The 26,959-nt window shown below is 40.7% G+C and overlaps 2 protein-coding genes across 2 annotated transcripts in view; one reads left to right on the forward strand and one right to left on the reverse strand.

The window, feature by feature from the left end:
* Positions 1-17,059, reverse strand: part of LOC126335486 (26S proteasome non-ATPase regulatory subunit 7) — a 55,505-nt gene extending 38,446 nt beyond the window's left edge. Inside the window, exon 1 of the mRNA XM_049998811.1 lies at positions 16,673-17,059. Within this exon, the coding sequence (XP_049854768.1) occupies positions 16,673-16,847 (175 nt within the window). The 5' untranslated portion in view covers positions 16,848-17,059. The remainder of the gene's footprint in view (positions 1-16,672) is intronic.
* Positions 17,060-17,270: 211 nt separating this feature from the next.
* Positions 17,271-22,308, forward strand: LOC126335485 (ankyrin repeat and BTB/POZ domain-containing protein 1). Its single transcript, XM_049998809.1, has one exon. It carries the CDS (start codon positions 17,359-17,361, stop codon positions 18,748-18,750), a length of 1,392 nt encoding a protein of 463 aa, XP_049854766.1. The 5' UTR covers positions 17,271-17,358; the 3' UTR covers positions 18,751-22,308.
* The last annotated feature ends 4,651 nt before the right edge of the window (positions 22,309-26,959 follow it).

Below are 26,959 nucleotides of genomic sequence, written 5' to 3' on the forward strand. Positions count from 1 at the left end.
TTGAGCAATTGGTTGTGGATTTGGTCTGATCCTGGGGCTATATCAGGGCAGAGAACTAGGGTACTGAGAAATTCTCACTCAATGAATGAAGCATTATAGGGCTACATAGTTCAAAATGCAGAGGTGCGAACGTAATGCAAAGCAAAATGTTTGGCTATGTCACCTGTGTCAGTGAAAACAACACCGTACAATGAAATACCACACATCTGCAGAGGCCTGGTGTCCATAAACACATCTGATCTTTGCCCAGACCTGTGATGGAGGTATATGTGGTCCAATGATTGAAATGTACTATTTCTAGCATTATTGCTTCCATAGTTTTATTAAATGGCAAACTCATGCACAGAGCCATTTAAAGGCAATGAGGTGCTCAATTGCTGGATGCTGCTTATGGCATTAGAAAGCCCGCCTACGATCTCTAACGGCCCTCAGCGATTTCCAAAGTCCACCAAGGTACTACCTTCTGATGGGGAGATCCTGAAGAATAGTGGATCACCAAACTGTCTGCCGACAGAACAGCAGCTGCTGCATTCTGGACAACCTCATCAATGCTTCCACTTATCAGGTAGTACAGAACAGTAGAGACGAAAGACCCCAGTCAGCATTGTGGAGAGCCTGTCTACATGGGCACCCAGGGGAGTGATGCTGAGGGTGCGTCCTGAAAATACGGTCGCTACAACACAGGTCATTGTGGACTCTCCAGTGGATGGATGGGAGAAGACCAGAGCTGCAATTGAAAGATCATTCGTCAAATAGGTTCCATGTGCCACAATGAAGTGAGTGGAGGCACCAATAATCAAGAGACAGAGGTTGAGATCTCCCAGTAAGTTTTTGATGTATTTATCACAGACAGTATCCGTGGTTCCACTCCACAAAGAGTTATAGTCATTGAAGTTCCCCAAAATTAGGAAAGGTTGGGGGAGCTGAGAAACCAATGTAGACAATACACTGTGAGGTACTCCATCATCGCAAGGGAGACAAATGTAACAGATGGTAAAATCCTGAATGCTCTTATCCTAAAAGCCACAGTCTCCACATTTGTATCAAGAGGCCCAAGTTCACTATATAAAGAGCTCAGACTACACGCGCAAACTCTACCTGACACCTTATCACAATAGGCATGATTCCTAACATATCTCCGGTAGCCAAGAAGGGCAGGAGCATAAGAGATGTCATAGTGCAGCCATGTGGTGGAAAAAACTGCAACAATTTTGTTAGAGAATCATGCTGCCAGAATAACGTAAAGGAATGAAGAGACCAGAGAGGAGGAGAGGGTATGGTATCAAGACACATAGGTCCTGAGACACATTGTGTGGTGCGATCTGGAGCTTCAGGGGTCACCAGGATCAAGCTGCGGCCACGGATGGTTGGTTGGTTTGGAATGAATGAGACTAAACTGCAGGGTCATCAGTCCCTTCGTCTGTAAGTAGCAAACCAAGAGTAGTCATCAAAGGAAGGAGGCAAAAGGCAAATCCTGGAAAGCCTAAGCATAACCAACACAATAAAAAATAGAGTAAAGCCCAGAAGAAAATAAAAACAGCTCAGATAAGTTGTTAAAAGATCTGTCACGATGAGGCATTAAAACAAAGAAATGAAAAAGAATAAAGAGATTAAGAAGGTGGAAAGGGCAGTGGGTAGACTGGGCCACACAGCAAGGGCTGCTAACGGTGGGGGTACGGTGATGGGGTGGGGGGAGAGCTGAGGAGGGGATGTGTCACACCCATGCCATAGGCAGTCAATGACTCAAAAAAGCCCTAACTTACAGGAATGAATAGAAACCATCTTCATGGACAAAAAGTCAGCCAAGTTGGCGTCGTCTGCTTGCACAGGATGGAGCGTATCTGTAAGATTCAGAAGCCATCTGAAAGCAGCCAAATTAGGACAGTCTATGAGTACATGGATTACTGTCAGGCAAGCTCTGCAATGGCAGTGAGAGTTCTCTTCATGTCTGAGAATGTGGTAATGGGTCAGTCTAGTGTGACCAAAGCGGAATCTACAGAGAATGGTGGATTACTTGCAAGAAGTACACAGGGAACACTGCCACATGTTCATGGTCTCCTTAATTGTATTTAATTTGTTTGGGGAGATCAGGGCAGGTCATTCCTAGTTCCAAACTTCGAGCAATCGGTGGTATATGAATATCTGAAGATCCAGCTCGAACCCCCTTTTCCAGAATCAGCATCCTGGTGGCCAGCTTGGTCAATCCATCAGCTCATTCTTTTCCTGAAATCAAAACATGACCAGAGGTCCAAACAAAAATGGCTGTCTGCCCAGTTTGCTCAAGGTCAAGGAGATAAGATCCTGGATAGCCATAACCTATGGGTGAGGAGAGTAGCACTGGCCTATAGGCTGAAGGCTGCTCAGGGAATCACTACAGAGTATACTCTTGCCAGTGCAAGAACGAACATGACTAAGGGCTAATTTGATGGCCATCAATACAGTAATGAAGAGACTGCAGCCATTTGGCAGACAGTGGAATTCACTATATTGTGCATGTGTTATGCAATGCCTGTTTCGACTGCTGAGCCACTGGTGAGTACTGCTTCCAGACCCGGATACTTCTCAAAGACAACGAAGAATAGGCGGTGAAAATCTGTGGGGTCAATGGAATCTTTTGGAGCAAAGGAGACTGAGGCAAATCTGAGGTCATGGCACAAACCATTAGGGTAGATGCTATCTCTCCCTGACCAAAGGCAACAGTGGAGGAAGTTGCAGTTCCAAACAGACACTGGAGGCATTCAGCAATTGTAAACCCAATTCTAGGTCCCGGTTGTGGGAAATGGAGTTCCCTTCCATGGAAAAGGACACAGTAATTGGGATGCTTGGGAAGCTATTGATACATATAGTGTAATTTAGCTGCGGCACCTGATAGGTAATGGAATGACTCCAGCCTTAAATAGTAGACTGTTGACAGGACTAGTTCGGAAGGCTCCTATTACCTTTTTTTTTGGTGCGCAAAACTGCTATGGTCATTAGCACCCAGTCTGTGACTTAGGAAATGGTAAAAAACGAAAATGGAAACCAGCAGCAATGGGAACAAAACTCAAAGAATTGGAGAAACTAAAAGCAGAAGGAAAGCTTAAAAATCCACTACAGAAAGGGGTTGGTTGTCCCCAAAAAGAGCTTCAAAGACTGATGTCATCTCACTGGCACTAATAAACTCGAGAACGCGATCGGCCAAGCGCGTGTCATCTGCTAAAATGGACGAGACAGCTGTAGACGGGCGCGTAACGGAGTAAAATAGGGGCACTCAATTACAAGGTGTCTCACCGTCCACAGCTGAGAACAGTGGGGACAGAGTGGGGGAGGATCGCCGCTTAAAAGATGTCGATGGCTAAAAAGAAAGTGCCCTATCCGGAGTCTAGTTAAAATTACCTCCTCCCGACAACGCGTTCGGGAGGAAGAGGTCCAAGCACAGGGAAGAGCTTTCACGTCCCGCAATTTGTTATGGGGAAGTGTCGACCAATGTGCGTGCCATAAAAGAACAACACGACGACATAAAACACTCCATGGATCGGCGAAGGGAATCGATCGAATAGCTGGCCGAAGAAGAGAGACTGCAGCCTTGGCCACTATATCGGCCGCCTCACTTCCAGAGATACCAACGTGTCCTGGGAGCCAGAGGAACGCCACCCAGACGCCCCGCAAATAGAGCAAGCGCAGGCAGTCCTGAATCCGGTGGACCAGAGGGTGGACAGGGTAGAGAGCTTGGAGACTGAGGAGAAAACTGAGAGAATCTGAACAGATAACATACTGTATCCGCTGCTGGCGGCGGATGTATTTGACAGCCTGGAGAACAGTGTGAAGCTCCGCAGTATAAACCGAACACTGGTTGGGAAGTCGAAATCTATTTGGGGTGTCGCCAACAATACAGGCACTCTCTACACCTAACAATGTTTTCGAGCCGTCAGTGTAAATAAACGTGGCTTCCTTCATTTGTGCACATAGAGCAGCAAATGCCCGACGATAAACAAGTGAAGGGGTACCATCCTTGGGAAACTGACAAAGGCCATGGAGCAGGCAGATCCGGGGACAGAGCCAAGGCGGTGCTGTACCCCAAATTGTCAAAAAGGTTTTAGGAAAACGGAAGGAAAGAGAATGGAGCAGTTGACGGAAGCGGACTCCCGGTGGTAGTAGGGAGGAAGGGCGGCCTGCATACCCTACATCCAAGGAGGCGTCGAAAAAAATGTCATGGGCTGGATTAGCAGGCATGGAAGACAGATGGCTAGCATAACGACTCAGAAGGACAGCTCACCGATTGGACAGCGGAGGTTCAGCAGTCTCAGCTTAAAGGCTTTCCACAGGGCTGGTGTAAAAAGCTCCAGACACTAAATATAATCCACAGTGGTGGATAGAGTCGAGACGCCAAAGAATAGACGGCTGGGCAGAGGAGTAAACTATGCTTCCATAGTCCAATTTCGAGCGCACTAAGGCGCGATAGAGGCGGAGAAGGACCACTCGGTCCGCTCCCCAGGAGGTACCATTCAGGACACGGAGGGTGTTGAGGGATCGCAGACAGCGAGCCGAAAGATAGGAAACATGGGAGGATCAGCACAGTTTTCTGTCAAACATAAGACCCAAGAATTTACCAACGTCCGAAAACGAAAGGGTGACATGTCCTAGATGTAAGGAGAGTGGAAGAAACTCCTTACGTCGCCAAAAATTCACACAATTGGTCTTACTGGGAGAAAAACGAAAGCAGCCGGTTTCGATGCTCCAAGAGTAGAGGCGATCAAGACATCCTTCAAGACGTCGTTCAAGAAGGCTGGTCCGTTGAGAGCTGTAGAAGATCGCAAAATCGTCCACAAAGGGGAGCCTGAGACATCGGGAGGGAGACAGTCCATAATTGGATTTATGGCAATGGCAAACAGTACAACACTCAGCACGGAGCCCTCGGGTACCCAGTTTTCTTGGGAAAAAGTACGGGAGAGAGTGGTGTTCACCTGCACTCTAAATGTGCGCTCTGCCATAAATTCGCGAAGAAAAAGGGGCAGCCGACCTCCAAAGCCCCAAGAGAACAGTGTGCGAAGGATGCCTGTCCTCCAACAGGTATTTTATGCTCTCTCCAGATCAAAAAATATTGCTACTGTTTGGCGTTTCCGGAGAAAATTGTTCATGATATAAGTGGAGAAAGCAACAAAATAGTCAACTGCAGAGCGATGCTTTCGGAAACCGCATTGGGCAGGTGTTAAAAAGACTGCGGGACTCCAGCCACCAAGCTAAACGGCAATTCACCACATGCTCCCAAACCTTACATACACTAATCGTGAGAGAGATGGGGCGGTAGCTAAGGGGAGATGTTTGTCCTTTCCAGGTTTCGGAACAGGAACGACGATAGCTTCTCGCCATCGTCTGGGAAAAGTACTGTCGGTCCAAATTTGATTATAAAGGCGAAGGAGGTAACACAGACTATGGGTTGATAAATGCAGCAACATTTGGATGTGGATACCATCCGGTCCTGGGGCGGAGGAGTGAGAAGAAGAGAGTTCATGTTGGAGTTCCCGCATGGAGAAAACAGTATTATAGCTTTCGCAATTTTGAGAGGAGAAAGCAAGAGGTTGCACTTCCACTGCATGTTTCTTCGGGAGAAACGCTGGCAGGTAATTTGAAGAGCTCGAAATCTCAGCAAAGTGTTGACCCAATTACTTAGAGATTGCGACGAGGTCCACTAATGTATCATGCGCGACAGTGAGCCCAGAGAGTGGGGAGAAACTAGGCACGCCTGATAACCGTCGAATCCGGCTCCAAACTTCCGAGGAGGGAGTGAAGGTGTTAAATGAGCTAGTAAAGAATTTCCAGCTTGCCTTCTTGCTATCATGGATGACGCGATGGCATCGCGCACGGAACTGCTTATAGAGGATACAGTTGGCCAAAGTAGGATGGTGGCGGAAAACGCGAAGAGCATGTCGCCGCTCACGTATTGCGTCACGGCATGCCTCGTTCCACCAAGGAACTGGGGGGCGCCGGGCAATTCGGAGGTGCAGGGTATTGAACGTTCCGCAGCTGTAAGAATAACGTCTGTAATATGTGTGACCTCATCGTCGACGCTAGGAAAGTGACGGTCATCGAATGTCGCTAGAGATGAAAAGTGTCCAATCGGCTTGTGCAAACTTCCAGCATCACGGGCGCATACATGGCAGTTGAGCCTGCAGTCGAAGGACACATGGAAAAGTGGTCACTCGAGTGTGTATCATCAAGGGCGAACCATTCGAAGCACCTAGCTAGCGTAACAGTACCGACCAAAAGGTCCAAATGAGAGAAATTTGTTGTGGAGGCAGACAAAAATGTAGGGTCCCCAGTTTTGAGGCAAACTAGATCCGCTTGGTGGAAGACGTCTATCAATAGTGAGCCACGCGGACAAGGATGTGGAGATCCCCAAAGCGGGTCGTGGGCATTGAAGTCCCCAACCAGCAAATAGGGGGGTGGAAGCTGACCAAGAAGATGGAGATTAGCTCGTGCCATTGGTGTGGACGACGGAATGTATACAGTACAAAGAGGAAAGGTATATCCAGAAAGGGAAAGACTGACAGCAACAGCATGGAAGGAAGTGTTTAAGGGGATTGGGTGATAATGGAGAGTATCATGGAGAAGAATCATGAGTCCTCCATGTGCTGGAGTGTCTTCAACAGAGGGGAGATCAAATCGGACTGACTGAAAATGGGGGAAAATAAAGCGGTCGTGAGGACGCACCTTTGTTTCCTGAAGACAGAAGATGACCGGCGAGTAGGATCGTAAGAGGATCGACAATTCATCCTGACTGGCTCGAATGCCACGGATATTCCAGTGGATAATGGACATAGGGTGAACAGAAAATGGAGTAATGTGACCAAGGTTGCAGTCAACTCAATGACTGCTCAGAGCTTGCAACCGACAGCACGGAATGGTATTCAGCCGAAGGCAGAAGATCCTGATCCATAGGTTGTTCAGGAGCAGCTCCTCCCACCAGCAATCGGCCGGTTGATGTGGACAAGCACCCTCATGGGCATCCTTGCCACACGTAACACATTTGGCTGGATTGGAACAGGATTGGCTGGTGTGATTGAACCGCTGACACCAATAGCAACATGTAGGGTTTGGGATGTAAGGGCGAACAGAAATTATCTCATAGCCTGCTTTGATTTTCGATGGGAGTTGCACTTAGTCAAATGCCAAGAAGACAGTACGGGTAGGAATGATGTTCGTGTTAGCCCTTTTCATGACTCTATGAACAGCCGTTATGCCCTGGTCAGACAGGTAGTGTTGAATTTCCTCGTTGGACAATCCGTCGAGGGAGCGTGTATAAAAAAACCCACGTAATGAATTTGAAGTACGGTGCAGTTCCAGCCGGACAGGGAAGGTGTGTAGCAGTGAAGAACGCAGCAATTTTTGTGCCCGGAGGGCACTGACTGTTTCTAACAAGGTGCCATTTCATAATCTGGAACAAGACTTTACAGGACCTGAAATTGCGTCGACACCTTTCTGAATAATGAAAGGTTTGACTGTGGAGAAGTCGTGACCGTCGTCAGACCGAGAAACAACAAGGAACTGTGGCAACGATGGAAGGACTGTCTGTGGCTGAGACTCATTGAACTTACGCTTGTGAGCAGACATAGGAGAAGAAGAGGAAACCATTGCGAAAGTATCCTCCATGATTACCGGCATCTCCGATGGCGCGCTCCTTCCCTGTGGGAGCCCTCTCTGAGGGCACTCCCGCCTTAGGTGATTGTTCACACCTCAGGTCACACCTCCCGAGAAACGGACGGAGGGACCAATCGGCACTTTCGGAAGGTATCAGCTCGGATAATCACCCCTCCCTGGGTCTGGCCATTACCAGGGTGTACGTATGTGTCCTACCTGTCTACCCGGGGCGGGGAATTACACGTTACCCCGTCACCGGCTACGCATGGAAAAGTGTAGGTCAGCCTTCACACACGCACAGGGAGGAAAAAAGAGAGAGGGAAAAAACAGATGGAAAGGAAGGAAGAGAGGTCTCAAACGCCGCAGCGGAAAAAAGGGCAAAGAGAAGAGGTAAGGAAAAGAGAAGGACAAAGGAAGAACGAAGACTTGCAAGTGGAGAAAGCAAAGAATATGTTACAGTTCTGAGCATCCGTCTCCGGATGTAGGCACAAAACATACTCCCAGAGGGGGAGAAAGGGAAGGAAAGAGGTGGAGGCGAGGGGGTGTGGGTGAAGATGGGGGATGGGGAAGGATGCGGAAAGGGAAGGTATGCAGCCCGGGAAGGAAGGAAGGACACATTAGCTCGGGGTCCCGTGCTTGCTACGCACGTATCCACAAAAGAGTTTTGGACCCCCTGGGGGGCTCTCTCCCCTATTGCATGTTGGACCCCACAATGATGAATGTGATCCAGTATCTGCAATGCTGAGGGTGATGCTGAACCATACGCAAGACTTCCATAATCAAGGCAGGAGAAATCAGGGCTTTGTAGAGCCACAGAAGGATAGAGTGATCATCTCAGCTAGTGGGAATCTAAGATTTGAAAGTAGTGTCTCAACTACAAGTAGTAATTGATTGTCTAGGTAAAGCTCTGGGTACGGGTGGGCACACAATGGCGACAGAAGTGCATGACACCAGTCTTGGTGGTTGAAAATCATAAGATGTGGGTGAGGGACAATGACCGTGCCTTTCGTATGGCACCCTGTAGGCAACACTCGGCAACAACAGTACTAGAGGAGCAATAATACAAAGACACCACAGCCACTGCAAGACCATGATGGTCACCAGAAAGAGAAAAAAGTGGTTCAAATGGCTCTAAGCACTATGGGACTAAACATCTGAGGTCATCAGTCCCCTAGACTTAGAACAAACTTAAACCTAGAACTAACCTACGGACATCACACACATCCATGCCCGAGGCAAGATTCGAACTTGTGACCGTAGCAGCCACTTAGTTCCCGAATGAAGTGCCTAGAACCGCTCGGCCACCGCAGCCGGCCCAGAAAGAGACTATGCTGAATACAGAGCCCCACGGAACCCCAAAGGTGGAACAAAGTAGAACAGGAAGTGACTTGAGGAGCTTGGCAACATGCAGAGACTGGCCTGCTTAGCTGCAACTGGTGGAATTAGCATCAAATACAGTGCTGGAATGGAGACCACACTGAACATGTCCCATTACATCTTTGGCTTATAGTGGAGACATCGACAGGAGCATGCAGGTTACGAAATGAGAGTAAATGGATACCTTCAGGATATCAAGAACCTCTCACCAATATAGTGAGTGTGGTAAATATATGAATGGTCAGGGAAATGCTGGCTGGCTGTACAATAACTTCCAGCTGCTTCAATAAACCTTTCAGTGTAATAATTGGAAAAAAAGAAAGGAGCAGTGGAAGAACAAACCACAACAACATTCAAGAGACAGTCTGGTTTACTGACAGGTCGAAAACAGATGAAGGTGCTGGTGCTGGAATATACAAGATACAGCCTAGAACAGAGAGAGCATTGTCTTTAAGGAACTGGCCACAGTGTTCCTGGTAGAGTGTGCACCAAGCAGAATTTGTGTATGCACAATGGAGATTGCAGCATCTAGATTTATTCAGACAGCCAAGTAGCTCTGAAATCTCTCTCAACCCCTGCAACGAGATTAAAGATCACTGCAGAATGCCACAAAGCCCTTATGAGACTAGGGGAAAGCAACAGGGTACACCTGTTGAGAGTCTCTGGTCACTCAGGAATTAGTGGCAATGAACATGCTGATAAACTGGCCAGGACAGGCACATGGCTGGATCAGGAGGCAGCAAATAGAATATTGGACTAAGATAAAAAAAAAATCCCACACTAAATAAACTAAGGCCATATTTTAAGAGAAGGTCTACAATCCTAGCCTTGAACAGGAGACAAATTAAACTCATTATAGGATCTATGACTTGCCATGGGAACTTTAAGAATCACTTATACATGATGGGTGCAGAGGAAGACGCCCCTATGAATAGACTATGTTATGAAGAAGGTGAAGCCGCACCACACCTAATCTTCCAATGCAAAGCACTAGATGGCAAAAGATACAGAATAGTTTGGTTCATAAATCATGAAGGAATCATGTCTAATAATCAACTAGGAAAGGGTCTCATGCAACTGTTTAAGGGCACCAGCTAGAATCACGGGCTATGAAACCGAACAATAAACTCAATTTCCATGTGGGTAACAGTGGGCTAAGAGCACTGTTGTTTTTGTTTCCCTGCCTCAATCTAATCAAAATACTCATGCTGGATGAAGAAACCATGTGCTAAAGGGCTATCTCCTAGGCACAGTGTGGTGAGCAGCACCTCTTCTACTGGTGTGGCTAGCATAAAGTTGCCTGTGTGGTCTAACTGAATAATTGCAGTTTGTCATCTGCCCCCTCCAACTATTCAGTCTTACACATATGCATGCTTCTTCAGTCAGATAATGAGATGAAAGCATACAGGGGGACAGAACATCGACATACATTATCATCCCAACATGCTTCTTTGGTTGCTTTGTCAATTATGTCGTTTCCCTATATCTCAAAGTGTCCAAATACCCAGCAAAAGACCACCTCCTTGCCTCGTTGTTGGTGCCACTTTAAAGAATTGTGGATAAGCTGAATTAATTTGTCTATTGGGTGTATTTGGCAGACCACTTTTAGATTCAGAACAGACAAACTTTGTACTATGATGCCATCATAATACCCTATAAATCTGCCTCATAATTATTAAATTGTGGTAGGTGACTTGGAAAACCGTACCCGGAAAAACAGCTGAACAATCAAGGGCATTTCCTTGGGATCCATCCACACAAACAAAAATAAAACAGTGGACATACTTAAAATTTAAGGAAACATAAACTGGAGTTTAAGTTTTCTTGTACTGCATCAGGATTAAAGTTACTTTTGGCTATCAGAGATGACAAGCTGGCAATTTTTTCCATCCCTAGCTGTGTTATTAGTGATACAACAGTTGTTAGCATTTATCCTACGACTGTCACACTAGGGCAATTCCTGAGCAGCCACTAAAAACTGGGATGGACTGACACATTCAACTCAAAAGGAGGCGCCAACAAATCCAGAGTGGTGATTTACTAAACACAGACTCTGAACTGGGCTAGATACGTTAGACATTTCAGGATTTCCTCCTACTTCTGCAGAGTAGATATGGATGGAGGAGGAGTTGCCAAATTTATTAAAAACTGCCATAAATTCAAGAACATTAACATTAATAAATTCTGTTTAGAGCAGCATCTAGAAGCATGTGCAACAGAAGTAGAGTTCCATAACAGATCCTATATAATAGTAACTATTTACCAAGCACCTGCAGGAAATTATAATCTATTCATAAATCATTTAGAAGCTCTTTTGGGTTATTTAACAGGAAGAAACAAAGAAATTTTGATCGCTGGTGACTTTAATATATATTTTCTAATGCAATCTTCCAGTAAACATTTACTGCAGTTAGTAATGTTGTCTTTCAACCTAACTGACACTGTAAACTTTCCAACTAGGATCACTAAATCCTCAAGGACAGCCATTGATAATATTTTTATAGACAAATCAAAAAAACAAAATCATATCATAAAACCTGTAATAAACGGACTATCAGATCATGACATGCAGCTCCTTGTTTTAGATGTAAATTCTAAGCAGATTATCAAGACTGCTAGATCTGAGTACAGGAGAGTAGTCAGTCAACCAAAAATTGAGTGTTTTACAAAACTGCTCAAAGATATGAACTGGAAAGATGTTTATAGTGCTCATGACATGAATGAAAAATATAATACATGCACGATCAATGTCATTACCATGTTTGAAAACATGTTTTCCTCTTAAAGTTACTCAAACAGAAGTCATTAATAAAACCATGGATTACACAAGGAATAAAGATATCCTGTAAGACAAAAAGGAAAATGTATCTGCTGACAAAGAATAGCTCCAATGCTGATGATTTAGTTAAATACAAGGAATACTGTAAAATATTTAAAAAAAGTAATTCAGACATCTAAACAAATGCACTACGAGAAGAAGATAGCAATGTCAGGGAACAAAATAAAAACAATATGGGATATAGTGAGAGGAGAGTGGTAGAACCAGAAAGGAACAGGAACAAATAGCATTAAGGGTAGATGACACATTAGTAACCAATGGGCATAGTGTGGCAAATCTATTTAACAAGTACTTTATATCTGTTACTCATAGAATGGGATTGTCAGGATCAGTAAATAATGCCCTTGAGTATCTGAAACTAGCCTTTACAAAAAGCTTCAGATACATGAATATGTCACTCACTTCAGAAAAAAAAACTTCCATAAGAAACTCTTTAAAAACAAAGCCTTCTAGTGGATACGATGAAATATCAATAAAGTTAATTAAGGCATTTTCTTGTGAGTTTAGTACAATTCTAAGTTACTTGTGTAACCAGTCAATTATAACTGGGACATTTCCTCACTGGCTAAAATATGCAGATGTTAAGCCTCTATTCAAGAAAGAGGATAAAGAGATATCATCAAACTACAGACCGATTTCACTTTTGCCAGCATTCTCAACAAGTTTAGAAAAAGTAAAGTATGGGCAGCTTCTCAACCATCTGACCACAAATAACGTATTATCAAGAACACGGTTTGGATTTCTGAAGGATTCTGATATCAAGAAGGCTATTTACACCTACAGTGAAAATGTACTTATTTCATTAAATAACAAATTACAAGCAGCAGGTATTTTCTGTGATTTGTCAAAGGCATTTGATTGTGTGAACCACAACATCCTTTTAAATAAATTAGAATTCTATGGTGTCACGGGCAGTGCTGCAAAATGGTTCAAGTCATACCTTGCTAACTGGAAACAAAGGGTGTCAGTGCAAGGGACTAGTGAATTACGTCATCAGTCATCATCAGAATGGAAAGAAATTACATGTGGTGTCCCACAAGGATCCATCTTAGGGCCAATGCTTTTTCTTGTGTACATTAATGATCCCTCATCAGTTACACTGCCAGAAGCAGAGTTCATTTTGTTTGCAGATGACAAGCACTGCAATAAATAGTATGTCGAGTGTAGTTTTAGAAAGATCTGCTAATGATATTAATAAATGTTTTAAAGCCAACTCACTGACATTAAACTTCGAAAAGACTCACAATATGCAATTCAGAACCTGTAAGAGGTTTCCACCCAGCATATGCATAAAGTATGAAGAAGAGCAGATAGAAGAGGTTGACAGTCTTAAATTCCTGGGATTACAACTTGATAATAAATTCAGTTGGGAGGAGCACATCACCAAACTGCAGAAACGCCTGAACAAATCTGTATTTGCAATTCGAGCGTTAGCTGACATAGGTGACATAAAAATGAAAAGGCTTGCATACTTTGCCTACTTTGATTCCCTAATGTCATATGGTATAATATTTTGGGGTAACTCTTCAAGTCAAACAAAAGTTTTCAGAGTCCAAAAGTGTGTAATACGTATTATTTGTGGAGTAAATTTACGGACGTCATGTAGAAACCTCTTCAAAGAACTGGGTACACTAACTACTGCCTCTCAGTATATTTACTCCTTAATGAAATTTGTCCTAAATAATATATCTCTTTTTCCAACAAACAGCTCAGTTCATACATACAATACCAGGAACAAAAATGATCTGCACAAGGACTTAAAAGCACTTTAGTTCAAAAAAGGGTCCACTATTCAGAAACACTCATCTTCAATAATTTGCCAGCAAACATAAAAAATTTAGTTACAAATAAAGAACAGTTTAAATGAAGCCTGAAAGACTTACTAGTGGCCAACTCCTACACCATTGACAAATTTTTTAATAAAAACAAATGATGTATTGTATATATTCATACTATTAGTATTGTCATTTCAGCTAAAAAATAAAAGACAAAATGTCTGCTTGTGTCTGTGTATGTGCGGATGGATGTGTGTGTGTGTGTGGGGGGGGGGGGGGGGGGGGGGGGGTTGGGGGGGGGTTGCGCGAGTGTACACCTGTCCTTTTTTCCCCCCGAAGGGAAGACTTTCCACTCCCGGGATTGGAATGACTCCTTACCCTCTCCCTTAAAACCCACATCCTTTCGTCTTTCCCTCTTTCCTCTTTCCTGAAGAAGCAACCATCGGTTGCGAAAGCTAGAAGGTCTGTGTGTGTTGTTTGTGTGTTTTATTTATTGTGCCTATCTACCGGCGCTTTCTCGCTTGGTAAGTCTTGGAATCTTTGTTTTTAATATCTTTTTCCCATGTGGAAGTTACATGTTCCACATCCACCCGGATCTCCTAAGCACAGATCTATGGAGCAAAAAACTAATCTAATCTGGTCCAAATGCTCCTGTCAGTAGCAAATTGCCCTTATGATGGACAGCATAGCAAATACAGGCTGATCTATAAACCACACTGCCACAATATAACTGTGACCTGACAAATACCCTATTACACTGCAAGAGGCGGGACCTGTCAGCTCCCCGCACCTATCACTGAGGCATTTAAAAAAATATATATTTTTTCTCAGGTCTATCAGGTGTGGGAACCAGATTAATTTTGAGTCAAGAAGTAGGTCCAAACAGCACACATCCTTAAAATTTGCAACAGTGTCCCATATTATGATCTCTTGTGGGTAGGATGGTTAAAGTTTTTGGTTGATTTGGAAAAGGGGGCCAAACAGCGAAGTGATGGTCCCATAAGATTAGAGGATGAGGAAGGCAGTTGACCACACCCTTTCAATGGAACCATCTCGGCATTTGCCTGAAGCAATTTAGGGAAATCACAGAAAATATAAACCAGAATGGCCAGATTCCGAGTTGAACTGCTGTCCTCCTGAATGTGAGTCCAGTGTGCCACTTCGCTCTGTGTGGTTAAAATTAATTCATGCAGTCTTCTCAAGTGAGAACCTAAAACAAGTTTTATTGATGCAAGATGAGCTGAGGTTGCCTCATCATCATTTTAAGATCAAAGGAAGAATTAGATCACAAAATCATTCACAAACAAAGAACTTCTAATGGGCTTTTGACTGCAGAATGCACTGAAAGTGACTGCAAACAGTGGGAAACTGAGTATACTGCCTTCGGAGATACAATCTCCTGAACAGAGCTGGCAGACAAGCAATCAACAACACGATAGCAGAGGCGACTGTACTCAAGGAGGAATTGAATAAAGAGAGGCAGACACCTGTGTTGCCCCCACTCATGAAGTTGTAAAAGAATGTTTTATCTCCCAGTGAGGTCTTTTATCGCCATCTCCAATAAATTTAAATTGTCAAGGGCAGAACAGTAACACCTGAAACAACACTAGGTGTGGCACATGTGGCCCCATGATCTGAAGAGCCAGACGAGACAGCAGTTGACCCTGCACTTTCGAGTCTTAAGATGCATACACAGGATGTCACTGAAAGCCAACGAACAACAGCCAACTGATGTTGGTTGCCAACGCATCTGCGTGCCTCCTCTCATCCTTAATAAATCAAGAGACTGGGGCAACTGTTTCGGCCTGTGGAATTGCAGTGGTTCTGATAACTTGTTAAGGCTGCTCTCATTTTGTTGTTTTAAGGTGTCTTAGTTAAAATTTCACCAGTTGATATTAACAGGGAACAAGAGGATTCACCAGTGATCACACATTTAGCATTTATTTTACTGCAAATTGATCACCAGAAGAAGAAGAAGAAGAAGAAGAAGAAGAAACAACACTCGTGGATGAACTTTTTTTAAAATGTGGGGAGCATTGTGGTGGGGCAAAATATCTGAAATCTAAATTGGAACTTGAGCCTATTCATAAATTATATAGGCCTATATAATTTTTTCCCTAAATGAAAGCTATATATTTCGAGTTGTTATTAAATAATGTAGGTCCTAGCCTAGGATTAGATACTGGAGATTCATATGACAGCTTAATATACATCTTTAAAATATCAAAACAGCCCATATGCAAGAGTGTACTTCCCCTTTCTCTCATAATCCCATCTGTATCACTGATATGCTACTGTGTGTCCACATGGAACAGTTGATAATGCCCGTCAAAGAACGAATTTCCAAGACTAGAGTCATTTTTGTTTGTGGTCGTCAGGTTACGGAAAACTATACAAACGATTCCATCGCCCGTGGAACAGTTTATGATTAACGGAGTCAGGTCGCAAAATTCTGGAGCCGGGTCCACTGATAAAGTTCCTTTCCAGCAGGAAGCTTTAATTTACTTTCACTGGTTCAAGAAGCAATAAATCAAGTTCCAATCGCAGCTGAGTGTTATAAATGAAAGTATTATCGTTTTCTAAAAGAAACTAGGAACGGAACTAATAGTTTGTGTGTAATATTTAGGTCTACAAACTAAAATCGAAAACAGAACATTAGATACAGCGTGTGTTGCCACTTCAATAGGATGCCACTGTTGTAATATGACAAAGTTGTTCCTTGGTTTCACGTTACTCAACCAACTGGAGTATCTCTCTTACAAAACTAAAGAATATCTGCGCCTTAAATGTGCAATGAAAGCAACATCCTACCCCTTACCGGACTGAGGAAGCAGCAAACCTATTACCAGTGACTGAACAGAACAGAGAGCGTTCCAGACGCCTACAATAACTGTAAGCGTAAGCAGTAGGTCAATTCTGACAACTCTTTTGAATCGTATCTACACGCAGTTTGTAATTCCTCTACGCACTTTTATTTCTCCGACCCTTCACTAGATAATAATGACTGCTATCATAGGCCTCATTACTTCTTTCAGTACAAGTTTCTTACAATTAGATGACTAACCTGCAAAGCTATTGGAGACGTCGAGAACTCCTTTCGCTCTCCATGATCCTAATAACACACCCACCACTCTCTCCTGGTTTCCAATTTTTCCCATTCGATTAAAATGGTCCACAACACTTAGTAACACTAATGGGTGTACTACTACTTTTGAGGTTACTATTTCTTGACTCGGCATTTCGAATGCGTTACGCCAACCATGAATCCACAGAAACCACTGTCTCTCCTTTGATGAGAGTAGTACAGCGATTGGGTCATTTTCACATAAATGCAACGTCAGTGTTAACTAAGTATACGGAAATTATTAATGTATTTTCTTCTTTCTTAAACAAGCACATCTGTGCCGGAGAAACATTAATATCTGTCTTCTAAGTACTGAAATTACCTTACGTAGTCCATAGTTTATCTGAACCAGCGATTTTCATATAGTGAGGGGTAAATTATATTCTGTAAATTTATTCCGAGCAGAACAGTTTGGCGTAGGTTATTTTACGCACTTTACTTCTCTGTTTCCAAAACTTCATTCAAATATTCTTAAATTAGCATAACAATGTCATTTAGAGTTCTACACCTGCTGGCAATGCGATGTTATGCGCACTGGACTTCATTGACGTCAAAGTAGTTCGGAGGAGGAAGATAGACAGTGTGCAGTTTACAGTGATGTTTGTAGTAAATATAACGTATTGATAATGAGAGAAGAACTGTTCAGATGTTGTAAACAAGGAAATGCAACGCGAGTGAAGTACTTACTGGAAAACACTGACATCAATCCAAATGTTAGAGACGAATGGGATAGTACGCCGTTATATTATGCTTGTCTCTGTGGTCACAGTCAGGTGGTTGACTTGTTGTTAATGAATGGTGCTCATTGTGATGCCAATACGTTTGATGGAGAGCGTTGTGTTTATGCAGCACTTACTGACGAAATATCTGAAAAGCTACGAAGTTACAGAGTTCTGTCCAGTCGTACGATGCGACGTGATTATTATGACGAATTCTTACGCCGCCTGTTGCAGTGTAGTGAATACAGCGATGTATCATTTGTTGTTCACGACGAAGAGTTTCATTTGCACAAATGTATACTTTCCTCAAGATCAGCATACTTTTGCGACAAGTTTAGAGCCAAATGGCAAGATCGACAAGTTGTGACTGTTAAGAACAGTTTAGTAAAGTCGAACGCTTTTAGAGCACTGATACAATACTTGTACACAGGACGTTTAGAAACCCACCTGGACTCTGTGGATGATTGTATTCTTCTGAGTTCCAATTGCAAGCTGTTTGTCCTGGAAGAAGAGCTGAAGAAAGCACTTAGAAAAGTTACTTCATCTGAATATGTCAAACCAGGTATGCATGTCAAAGTTATTGTGTTAGAATCGTCTGAGCTTACCGGTCAACTTCAAGAAGACTTTGGAAGAATGGCTGATGACGTTGTAAGTTGTTATGAACCGCAAAACTTTGCTGATTTGTGTTTATACGTTGACGGGCGTTCATTTTATTGCCATAAATTGTTTGTTTGTGGCCGGAGTGAGTATTTTAGCACCTTAGTGAGAAAGGATCATTTCAACGAAGTGAATATTGATACCGAGTTTGATGTTCCAGTGATAAGAATTAATGGAGTGCCTGTGGAAGTCCTTGCAGCAGTATTGTATTATATATATACCAATGCTGTCAATGTTCCTCCAGACCTTTTATTGGATCTTCTACATGCTGCGGACATGTATTTGCTACCAGGTCTAAAAAAGTCTTGTGCAGCATTGTTGGGTCAGTATTTGAACACAGAAAGTGTGATCGCATACTTACACACAGCACGTTTGCTTGGCTTACCACAACTTGAAGACCAGTGTGCAAAATTCATTGCACAGAACATTTACACAATGCGGAATAATAAATCATTACATCAGATGATTTTACAAGATGCAATGGATATTCAACATCGACAAGAGACGGACAGTATTTCTATTGTTGATGATATCAGGTACCATATCACCTCACACATTGCCAGTATCAGTGAAACAATTGAAGCAAATAACAAGTTGAAGGAAATTGATGAATTGCTTGAAACCTTGGGGCTGGATGCATAATCAAAGTCATTGTTATCAACTGTATCTCTTGTTTTGTTTGTTGATTTTTATTTTATAAAACATGTTGACATTTTTAACTTGAAATAAACTAATGTGGATCAGTCAAGCTTTTCATCTAAATCCTAGCAGATGTGGATAAATTGATTCCATCACCCTGTTTTAAGTATTCTGCAAAGCGTTCCAGAAAAAGTGGGATGCTCATTATATAGTTTCCTTTAACTTTCATTTGCTTGAAATTTTCAGTGTACTGGTTATAAACTGCCTGTAATTCAATGCAGTGATGATTCCTTTAAATTTCTCAGCATTCTACAATTAATATCTTGGGTCAAGAGGAATATTCAATACGAGTCAGCTTTGGCCAGTGAGATAATGTTAATGGCTGAGACTGTGAAGGCACGTTTTGGTGTGTATATTCAGTTTTGTTGTTAGTTGGTAAAGCGAATGAATGTAGAGAGGGGGTGTGGGGGGCACGCAACCCTGGTTGTGTTGACAGACTGATCTGTACCTTTGCCCAAGGTCTAGGTTAAGTTGGAAGATAACAGTGTGGTTGAGAGTTGGTGAAGCCAGCAAATGTTAAAAAGAATCTGGTTGTGTTGGCAGAATGAATCGTAGATTAGCCCATTCGAAAACAATCGCAACTGATATAACGTTATAGTCACCACGTTGTTTATGCTGTTTGTTGCATGTTTCCTGCATCACTGGTCATGACTTTATTCCATATATCTAACACACAGCTACAGCTGTACAGAATTGAATGTTTGCTGTAACAACAACCAACTGAATCACATCACATAAGTGCAAAGACTAAGAAGTTAGAAGAAATAATCTGAACATTTTCGATAGAAACTTTTTCCATAGCAGATCACCACCTCCAATAATTTTTATGTTGTGATCAAATTCTTCATAAAAAAATTCACCAATCTTGATTTTGACATGTCTGATGACATACCTAGTAATTCTCCCATGTTATTTTTCACCACCTGTACTTTTCACAAGTTGAAAATTATTTGTCACCTCATTATAATTTCAGTGGCTTATGTGAAGCTGTTACCGTGCACACCCCAAAACTTTCAACGGACAATATCTTGTAACCTGTATCCCATTAAGTTTTACTGATATACAGCAAAACCAGTTTCCCCAACTCCTATGCCATTTCGTGTCTGTCAGTAGTAGACATGTGGCTTTAAATGGGCTGCTTGTTGGCGAGATCAGGTAGGAATGCATTATTTTGGTTTGAAAAACAGTTGGTACAGTCAATTTGCACAAAAATTTGCTGTTTTGTAAAGTTCGTTTTTTAATTCCATGTCTATCTAATTGTGCCTCCTGCTATTAGCAATATTGTTTGTAGCCTATAGTGAATGTTTGTAGCAATGTTGTTTCATGTGTTGGTAAACAAGTAGAAAATTTACATGCACACACCTCTTTCTGCCATTGCTGCACTTAAATGGATTTGGATCTGTTACAACCTTTCTAGCATGTCTCTCAACTGATACGAATTATGGTATGTCGTGGAAATAACTGTAACACATGTAATGAAAAAATAATAATTTTTCTTGATTTTAAATAGTGAAAAATCAGGGATGAAATAACAACCATGTGAAACAGGATAGATTGCTACTCACCACATGATGTTGAGGGACATGTGCACAAGTAAAGGAGGCTGAGCTTCTGTTGGACAAAGCCATTCTTTAGAGGTAAAAAAACAGTCGGGCCATCACACGAAGGGATGAAAGATGCAATTGTTGTATCACAATAAAGCAAAGTGGACTTATAGAATGTGATATTGGATCCTCTCTGAAATCTTGGTTGTGGTGGCAGACCAATCTGTAGCATAGCCTGAATTTCAAATAGCATAGCCTAATGTTTACATTGACACCATATTTAATACAATATTTTGATGCATATTATATACACACATCAAGGATAAACTATTGAAAACCAAGCAGGGGGTTCTCTTCGTAGTTTTTTACTTGTAAAGTGCCCTGCTATTTTGTGGCCTAATTAAATCATATCAGATCAGTGATGCTGTGTGAAATGCATACAAGAGATTTGTATGCAATTCAAAGATGGTAGAAAAACAAGAACAATAAAACAGACTATAAATTAAGAAATGTAAATACGCAACAAAAGGATTGAAAGGAGGACAAAAATGCTTGTAAGAGATAAGCTGACCTCAGTCTGGATGTTGATTTTTAACATTGTATTGCTTTCTTAAGAATAGAATTTCCCTTGCTTCTTGATCTTTGAATTTACTTACGTAATCATCTACAATGCGAAGTGTAATCCAAACCACCATGCAGCTTGATGTGTTTCACTTGCACCAAGCATTGCCATAGGTGAAAGAAGTAATACATGTCAGAAATATACCAGGTGTGCATTCTGACCATGATGGGCCATCCAGTGCTTACTGGCTACTGTGTCATCGTCTGCTTTGTGGCATCAGTTGGATGCAGTATGGAGGGGCGTCAGGTTCCCACAAAAAAAAAAATAGTGGTTTTCTGCTATCGCACATACAGCAGTTTAGTGTTTTATATTCCTCCTGTTTTATTGGTAATTTGCTTGTGTAAAGATCATTTTACAGTGGTGTAGATCCAATCAACTTCAACAACACAAACATAAGTCGTATATACATACGTGTTAAACAAGAATAGGAGAGGATAGGTAGTGAACAGCTTATAGGATATTGTTTTTTATACACTGTTTACAAAGATGAGACAGCAATCTCAAAGAAATGGCACTGTAAATGGATATTTTAAATTTTTTATCCACACTGATTTACAAATGCGCACCCTTAACTCTACTATGTTACAAGATAACTTCATCTCAAACCTTGTCTTACAGCGAGATTAAAAGGTGAACACTGGCTAGTACTATGTGAAAGATATACAGTTTCCTGAACAATTTTTTTAAGAGAATTATGTATACTTATACCATAACTTAAGTGCTTCCGGAGACCACAAAACAAGATGAAGTACAGTGATAATGTCTGCTCTAAGAGGTGCACTACTAATATTGTGAGACATGATACGATGACGTGGATACAAGATATGCCAGAAACCTTGCCATAGATATGGTCAGCATGTGACATGTGGGTGTTTCTCTGTCCATGGCATGTAGAACATCAGTAGTGTGTGTGCTCTGTTTAGCACTCACCTTTCTTGTTGCCTTGCAGTCTTTCAGAAAAACTCGTATTGTGCAATGCCTGAGAGGATGTGTAATTTATTGATGTTTGAAGTCTTGGAACTTCCTAATAGAATAAATTTTGGAGACATGAACTTACTTTTTGTGGGAAAAATGTGTCTCCATGAGCTTGTTTTATTGAGCTGACAAGAGCAAAAACTGTTTGAATTTGCATCCAGATGAAGATAACTACAAAATGTTGTTGCATGCAATCTCATCTCGTAGTATTACTTTAATGGTGAGAACACTGTTGTGTAGGCATTAATATCTGTTTTTGCAAGTGCACTTGAAAATGTAAAATTGGCACAAATTCTGAAGCCATCACAAAAGCAGCAAGGAGATACATCAGGCTTTTATGTAAAAAAAAATATTGAGATATCTTAGCTCGTCTTTTTTTAATTTCAAAATGGTACTTATTTAATAAACACGCCTCATATGCTGCAGAAGAATATGAAACAAGATCATGAGAAGAAATTATTGGAATTAAGACTCCTGCATCTTATGTACCCTACATCATTCTTTTGAAAACAGTGCTCAAACTCGTGATTGGGACATAGATATTTTCTTCAAAAGTTTGCACTACTAATTTCATGACTTGTCTGCAAAACATACACGGAACTTTGAAATTCAAAGAAAGTAGGCCTGAAATTTTGCCACCTTAAAGGTGATTAAAAAGTCTACCTGCAGCTCTGAGGGCTCTGAAAATTTGGGCAACATTTCTCTGTTTCTTTCTAATGCATAAAAGGGGAAAATTACCAAACCAACTTCAAATTCATATAAGATTGTTTCATCAGTGGTAAAGAATAAGTTGGTAAAAATGTAACGTCAACCTTCTGTTGTCATGGTCCGCAAATGACCTCACAAAATTAGTAAACTGTTGTCTTCGCAATTTTCATATAGGCCTACTGAAGAAAGAATACACCAAGAAAATTGATTCCTCAGATAAGCTTGCTTCTTACAAAATAGAACCATTTCACTTGATGAATTAAGTCGAGTAAGATTATGTTTTATTGGATATAAGATTTTGTCTAGCATGGTTAAGGAGGAAAAGATTACCAAGAAAGATGTTGTAACCTTAAAGCATGGAGCACAGTCATTTACTATGGAAATGGTTAAAAGTATTCTTGAAAAATCTTCATTACAATATTCCTTTGTACGTAATTCAGCCTTTCGTGATCAAAATGCTATTTTTTAAAATAAAGATGGATGCAAGAAAAAGATGAAATGAATAGTGACTAGTCTTATTGAAAGTGACCATGTTTTAGTGGAAAATTGTGAGTCCCCATATCGGAGTTTGGAGATTTTGTACAGCAAATTCCATATCAAGAATGTAGAGATTTTGATGTTAAAATTTCTAGATTAAATGACTTCCGGTGCAAGAATATGTATTCAAGAGGTTTCAAAGAAATCTGGAAGGTTTGCAAGAAGAATTTAATCTGTTCACATGATCAGGCAACAGTAGAAAGTGGATTCTCAATCATCAAGACTAGAACTAGGTAATTTGAAAGTAAGATCCTACGTTGCTTTTCAACAAGTTAAAGACCACCTTAAATTTTGTGGGAGAGTGCAAAATATACAAATTACTACTTCTTCTGCCAGGGAAAAAAAAAAAAAAAAAAATACATGGCTTGAGGTGCAAAAACAGGTGCAGACGACCAAGACACTATCAGAAAAGAAGCAACAGGATTTGGAAGGTTTAAAGCAGAAAACAATGCGCATCGATTCTGACATTTCTTCATTGCACAAATCAGCTGATGAACTTTCAGAGGTTGCAAAAAAAACAAGGACATTTCATAGTCCAATGTACTAAGGAAAAAGGCTCATGAAAATAAACAGTGGTTCAAGCATCAGACAGCCAGATTAAGGAGAAAAACTGATGAACTTAAAAATGTTTTATGATCCCCTGTTTTTTATCTATACTGTGGCCTTTTTGATTTATTTTTTAGTGCTTATAAGTGTTTCTTATTGACAATTCATTCTCAATTGCATTGAAATTTACTCATTTGGAATTACTTTTCTGCATTTTTGTGTGACATAAACTGCAGATAGTACTCTAAAATGTGATATACTTACTTTAATAAGAAAAACCTTTATCAAGCAGACATGCAGTGAAGTATATTGTTGGTAAGTTTTTAAAAGAATGTGCCCAAATTCAATGAAGTTAATACTACTGAATTTTATTGTAGTGATAGTATTTTGAAGTTATCATCTATTTGTGCATGTTTCTTGTACTCCTGACATTACTACACCATTGAGTGCAACTATTGTCAGTAAAGAGAAGGTGCTTAAAAGTCCTTTTTTTTTAATTCAGTATGAACCCTGGACCATTGATAAACCTATTATTATTATTATTATTATTATTATTATTATTATTATTATTATTATTAACATTAGCAAATGTGCCCATGGAGAACGATAAGTAGGTGGTTTTCAATCTTTCGTAGTGTTCTTCTTATTTGCCCAGTATTTCTTCATTTTCTCCCCAAAGGCTTTGTTTCTTTCTTTTCTCCACTTCGGTCGATATGCTTTTGGTTCCATCTCTGGAAAAAACTTCCACTTATTAATTTTACCTCTGAATGTATCCCTGTCTGATGTGTTTGTCATGTCAATTTTTGCTTTTGTCAAATGTTTCTTAACTTCAGTTACCCAAGTTATTGATGCTTTAAAGGATGTCACATAGTCCAATAGACATTAAGTTTGTTTCCAGAATGAGATTTTCACTCTGCAGCAGAGTGTGCACTGATATGAAACTTCCTGGCAGATTAAAACTGGGGACCGGACCGAGACTCTAAAACTGTGGGCTGGACCGAGACTCGAACTCGGGACCTTTGGTCTGACCTAGAGTCTCGGTCCGGCACACAGTTTTAATCTGTGATTAAGTTTCATTTGGTTTTATTTATTTATTTTATTTAGTCCTTCAAATCCTATGTGTATAGAATATATACAAGGATATTGGACATGGTTAGGTATTTACAAGATAAAATACAGTTTGTATTGCAATCCTAAGGACTAGATATTGAAGTAACTTAGCAGAGATTCATAAATATGCCTTTACTTCAGCCTTAAAACTACAGAGTTTACTTAGGTAGATTATTGAAAATCTTTATCCCAGTCTGTAGTGTGCCAATTTTGGCACAATGATGTTCTCACCTGTTTCATATGAAGGTAAGATTTTTGCCTTGTATTGTGTGCACGTATATCTTCATTTTTTAATAAGATATCTGGGTGTCTATTGATATATTTTTTGATGAAAACTGATGTTTCGTAGATAAAAATGCAAGGAAGAGGAAGAACTGACAGTTTTTTGAATATGGGTGTGCATGATTTCGTATTGTTTACCCCTTCAATAATTCTTAGTATTCTCTTTTGCATCCTGAAAAGTTTAATATTTGTTGCTGTGTTGCCCCAGAAGATTATGCCATATTTAATTACAGAATGCACATAGGTGTTGTATACATTGTATACATTTAACGGGCTGGCTTTGCTGCAACAAGTTTTTAAGATTCGTATCATGTAACAGGTTTTGTGTAGTTTTCTTTGCAAATATTCAATGTGTACCTCCCATTTTGTGTTGTTCTGGAGCCAGAGTCCCAGAAATTTAGTGCTGTCAACACTTTCAAGAACTCTATCCCTAAGTTCTATTTCTATGTTTGGGTGGTGTCTTCCTTTTACATTATAGAAGTTCAGTGCTACTTTCTTTTATTTGTTTATAATTAGCTTGTTGTAGCTGAACCACTGTTCATTGTTTGGGTAGCAGAGTCTTTTAGTTTTTCTTCTGTTTTACCACTAATAAGGAAGCTTGTATCGTATGCAAATTGGAGGGTAGTTTGGCAATACTTGTTGTACATAAGATCATTGATATAGAGGAGAAACAGAATGGGTGCTAATACTGATCCTTGTGGGATACCATATTTCACATTTTTTCATATCCTGAATAGTAGTAGCTGATTTTGTTGTGGTCAGTATATTGCACTTCAACCACCTGTTTGTGACCACATAGGTATGTCTTGAGCCACTCATTGGATATACCTCTAATTCCTAACAGGTCAAGCTTCTGCAGTAGGGCTTTATGGTCAATGACGTCAAAAGCTTTAGATAAATCAAGACATATGCCTGTCACAAAGTCACTTGCATCCAGTTTAGTATAGATTTCATTAAGAAATTCAAATATTGCACTTTCAGTTGAATAGCCTTTCCTAAAGCCATGCTTTGAAGGAGAGAGAATTTTATTTTTATTTAGGAAATCAGACAATTTCTTATGAAAAACTTTTTCTAAAATTTTTGAAAATACAGACAGTAGGGCTATTGGTCTATAATTTGAAACACATTCTGGATTTCCTTTTTTGAACAGTGGTTTCAGCTTTGCTGTTTTTAAGCATGAATGGAAGGTTTCTGATGCCAATGAGCTGTTGCACAAATGTCTCAAGGGTTCAGCTAATGCAAGACACCATTTTTTAACAATTGCATCTGGTATTCCATTAATTCCACGTAAGTACCATGTTTTAAAGGTTTTTATAACTGATAAAATTTCTTCAGAATTTGTGGGTGAAAGCATCAAAGATGTAGACACATTTCTCACACTATTGCATGATGGAGGTGATATTTTGTTGTGTTCTTCCAGTCCACTCACCAACTGTTCACTCATGTTTGCAAAATATTTGTTGAAGGTCCCTGCAATTTTTGTTTGTCCTTCATAACATAAGTTCATATTTTTATGTTGTCTAGTTTCACTTGTTGTTTGATTTTTTATAACTTCCCATATAGCTTTTGGATTTTTTTTTTTTTTATTTTCAATGTATTTGTCATTTGCCATTGTTTTAGCTTTCCTTGCAACATTTTTGAGGATCCTCTTGTAATTCTTCAGGTACAAATGAAATTCACGAGGCATGTTCTGTGTCTTTGCTACATTGTGTAATCTTCTTTTCTCTGTTCAAGATATTCTAATACCTTGTGGGTTTTATGGCTATGATGATGGACCACTCACCGAAAACGCCAAATTATTACGATAAGACACTTTATTTACGGTTCA

The sequence above is a fragment of the Schistocerca gregaria genome, chromosome 2, assembly GCF_023897955.1.
Source record: "Schistocerca gregaria isolate iqSchGreg1 chromosome 2, iqSchGreg1.2, whole genome shotgun sequence".
Lineage (NCBI taxonomy): Eukaryota > Metazoa > Arthropoda > Insecta > Orthoptera > Acrididae > Schistocerca > Schistocerca gregaria.

What these genes read in the sequence shown, in the direction of transcription:
- LOC126335485 (XM_049998809.1), top strand. Translation starts at nt 17,359, where the DNA reads ATGAGAGAAGAACTGTTCAGATGTTGTAAACAAGGAAATGCAACGCGA.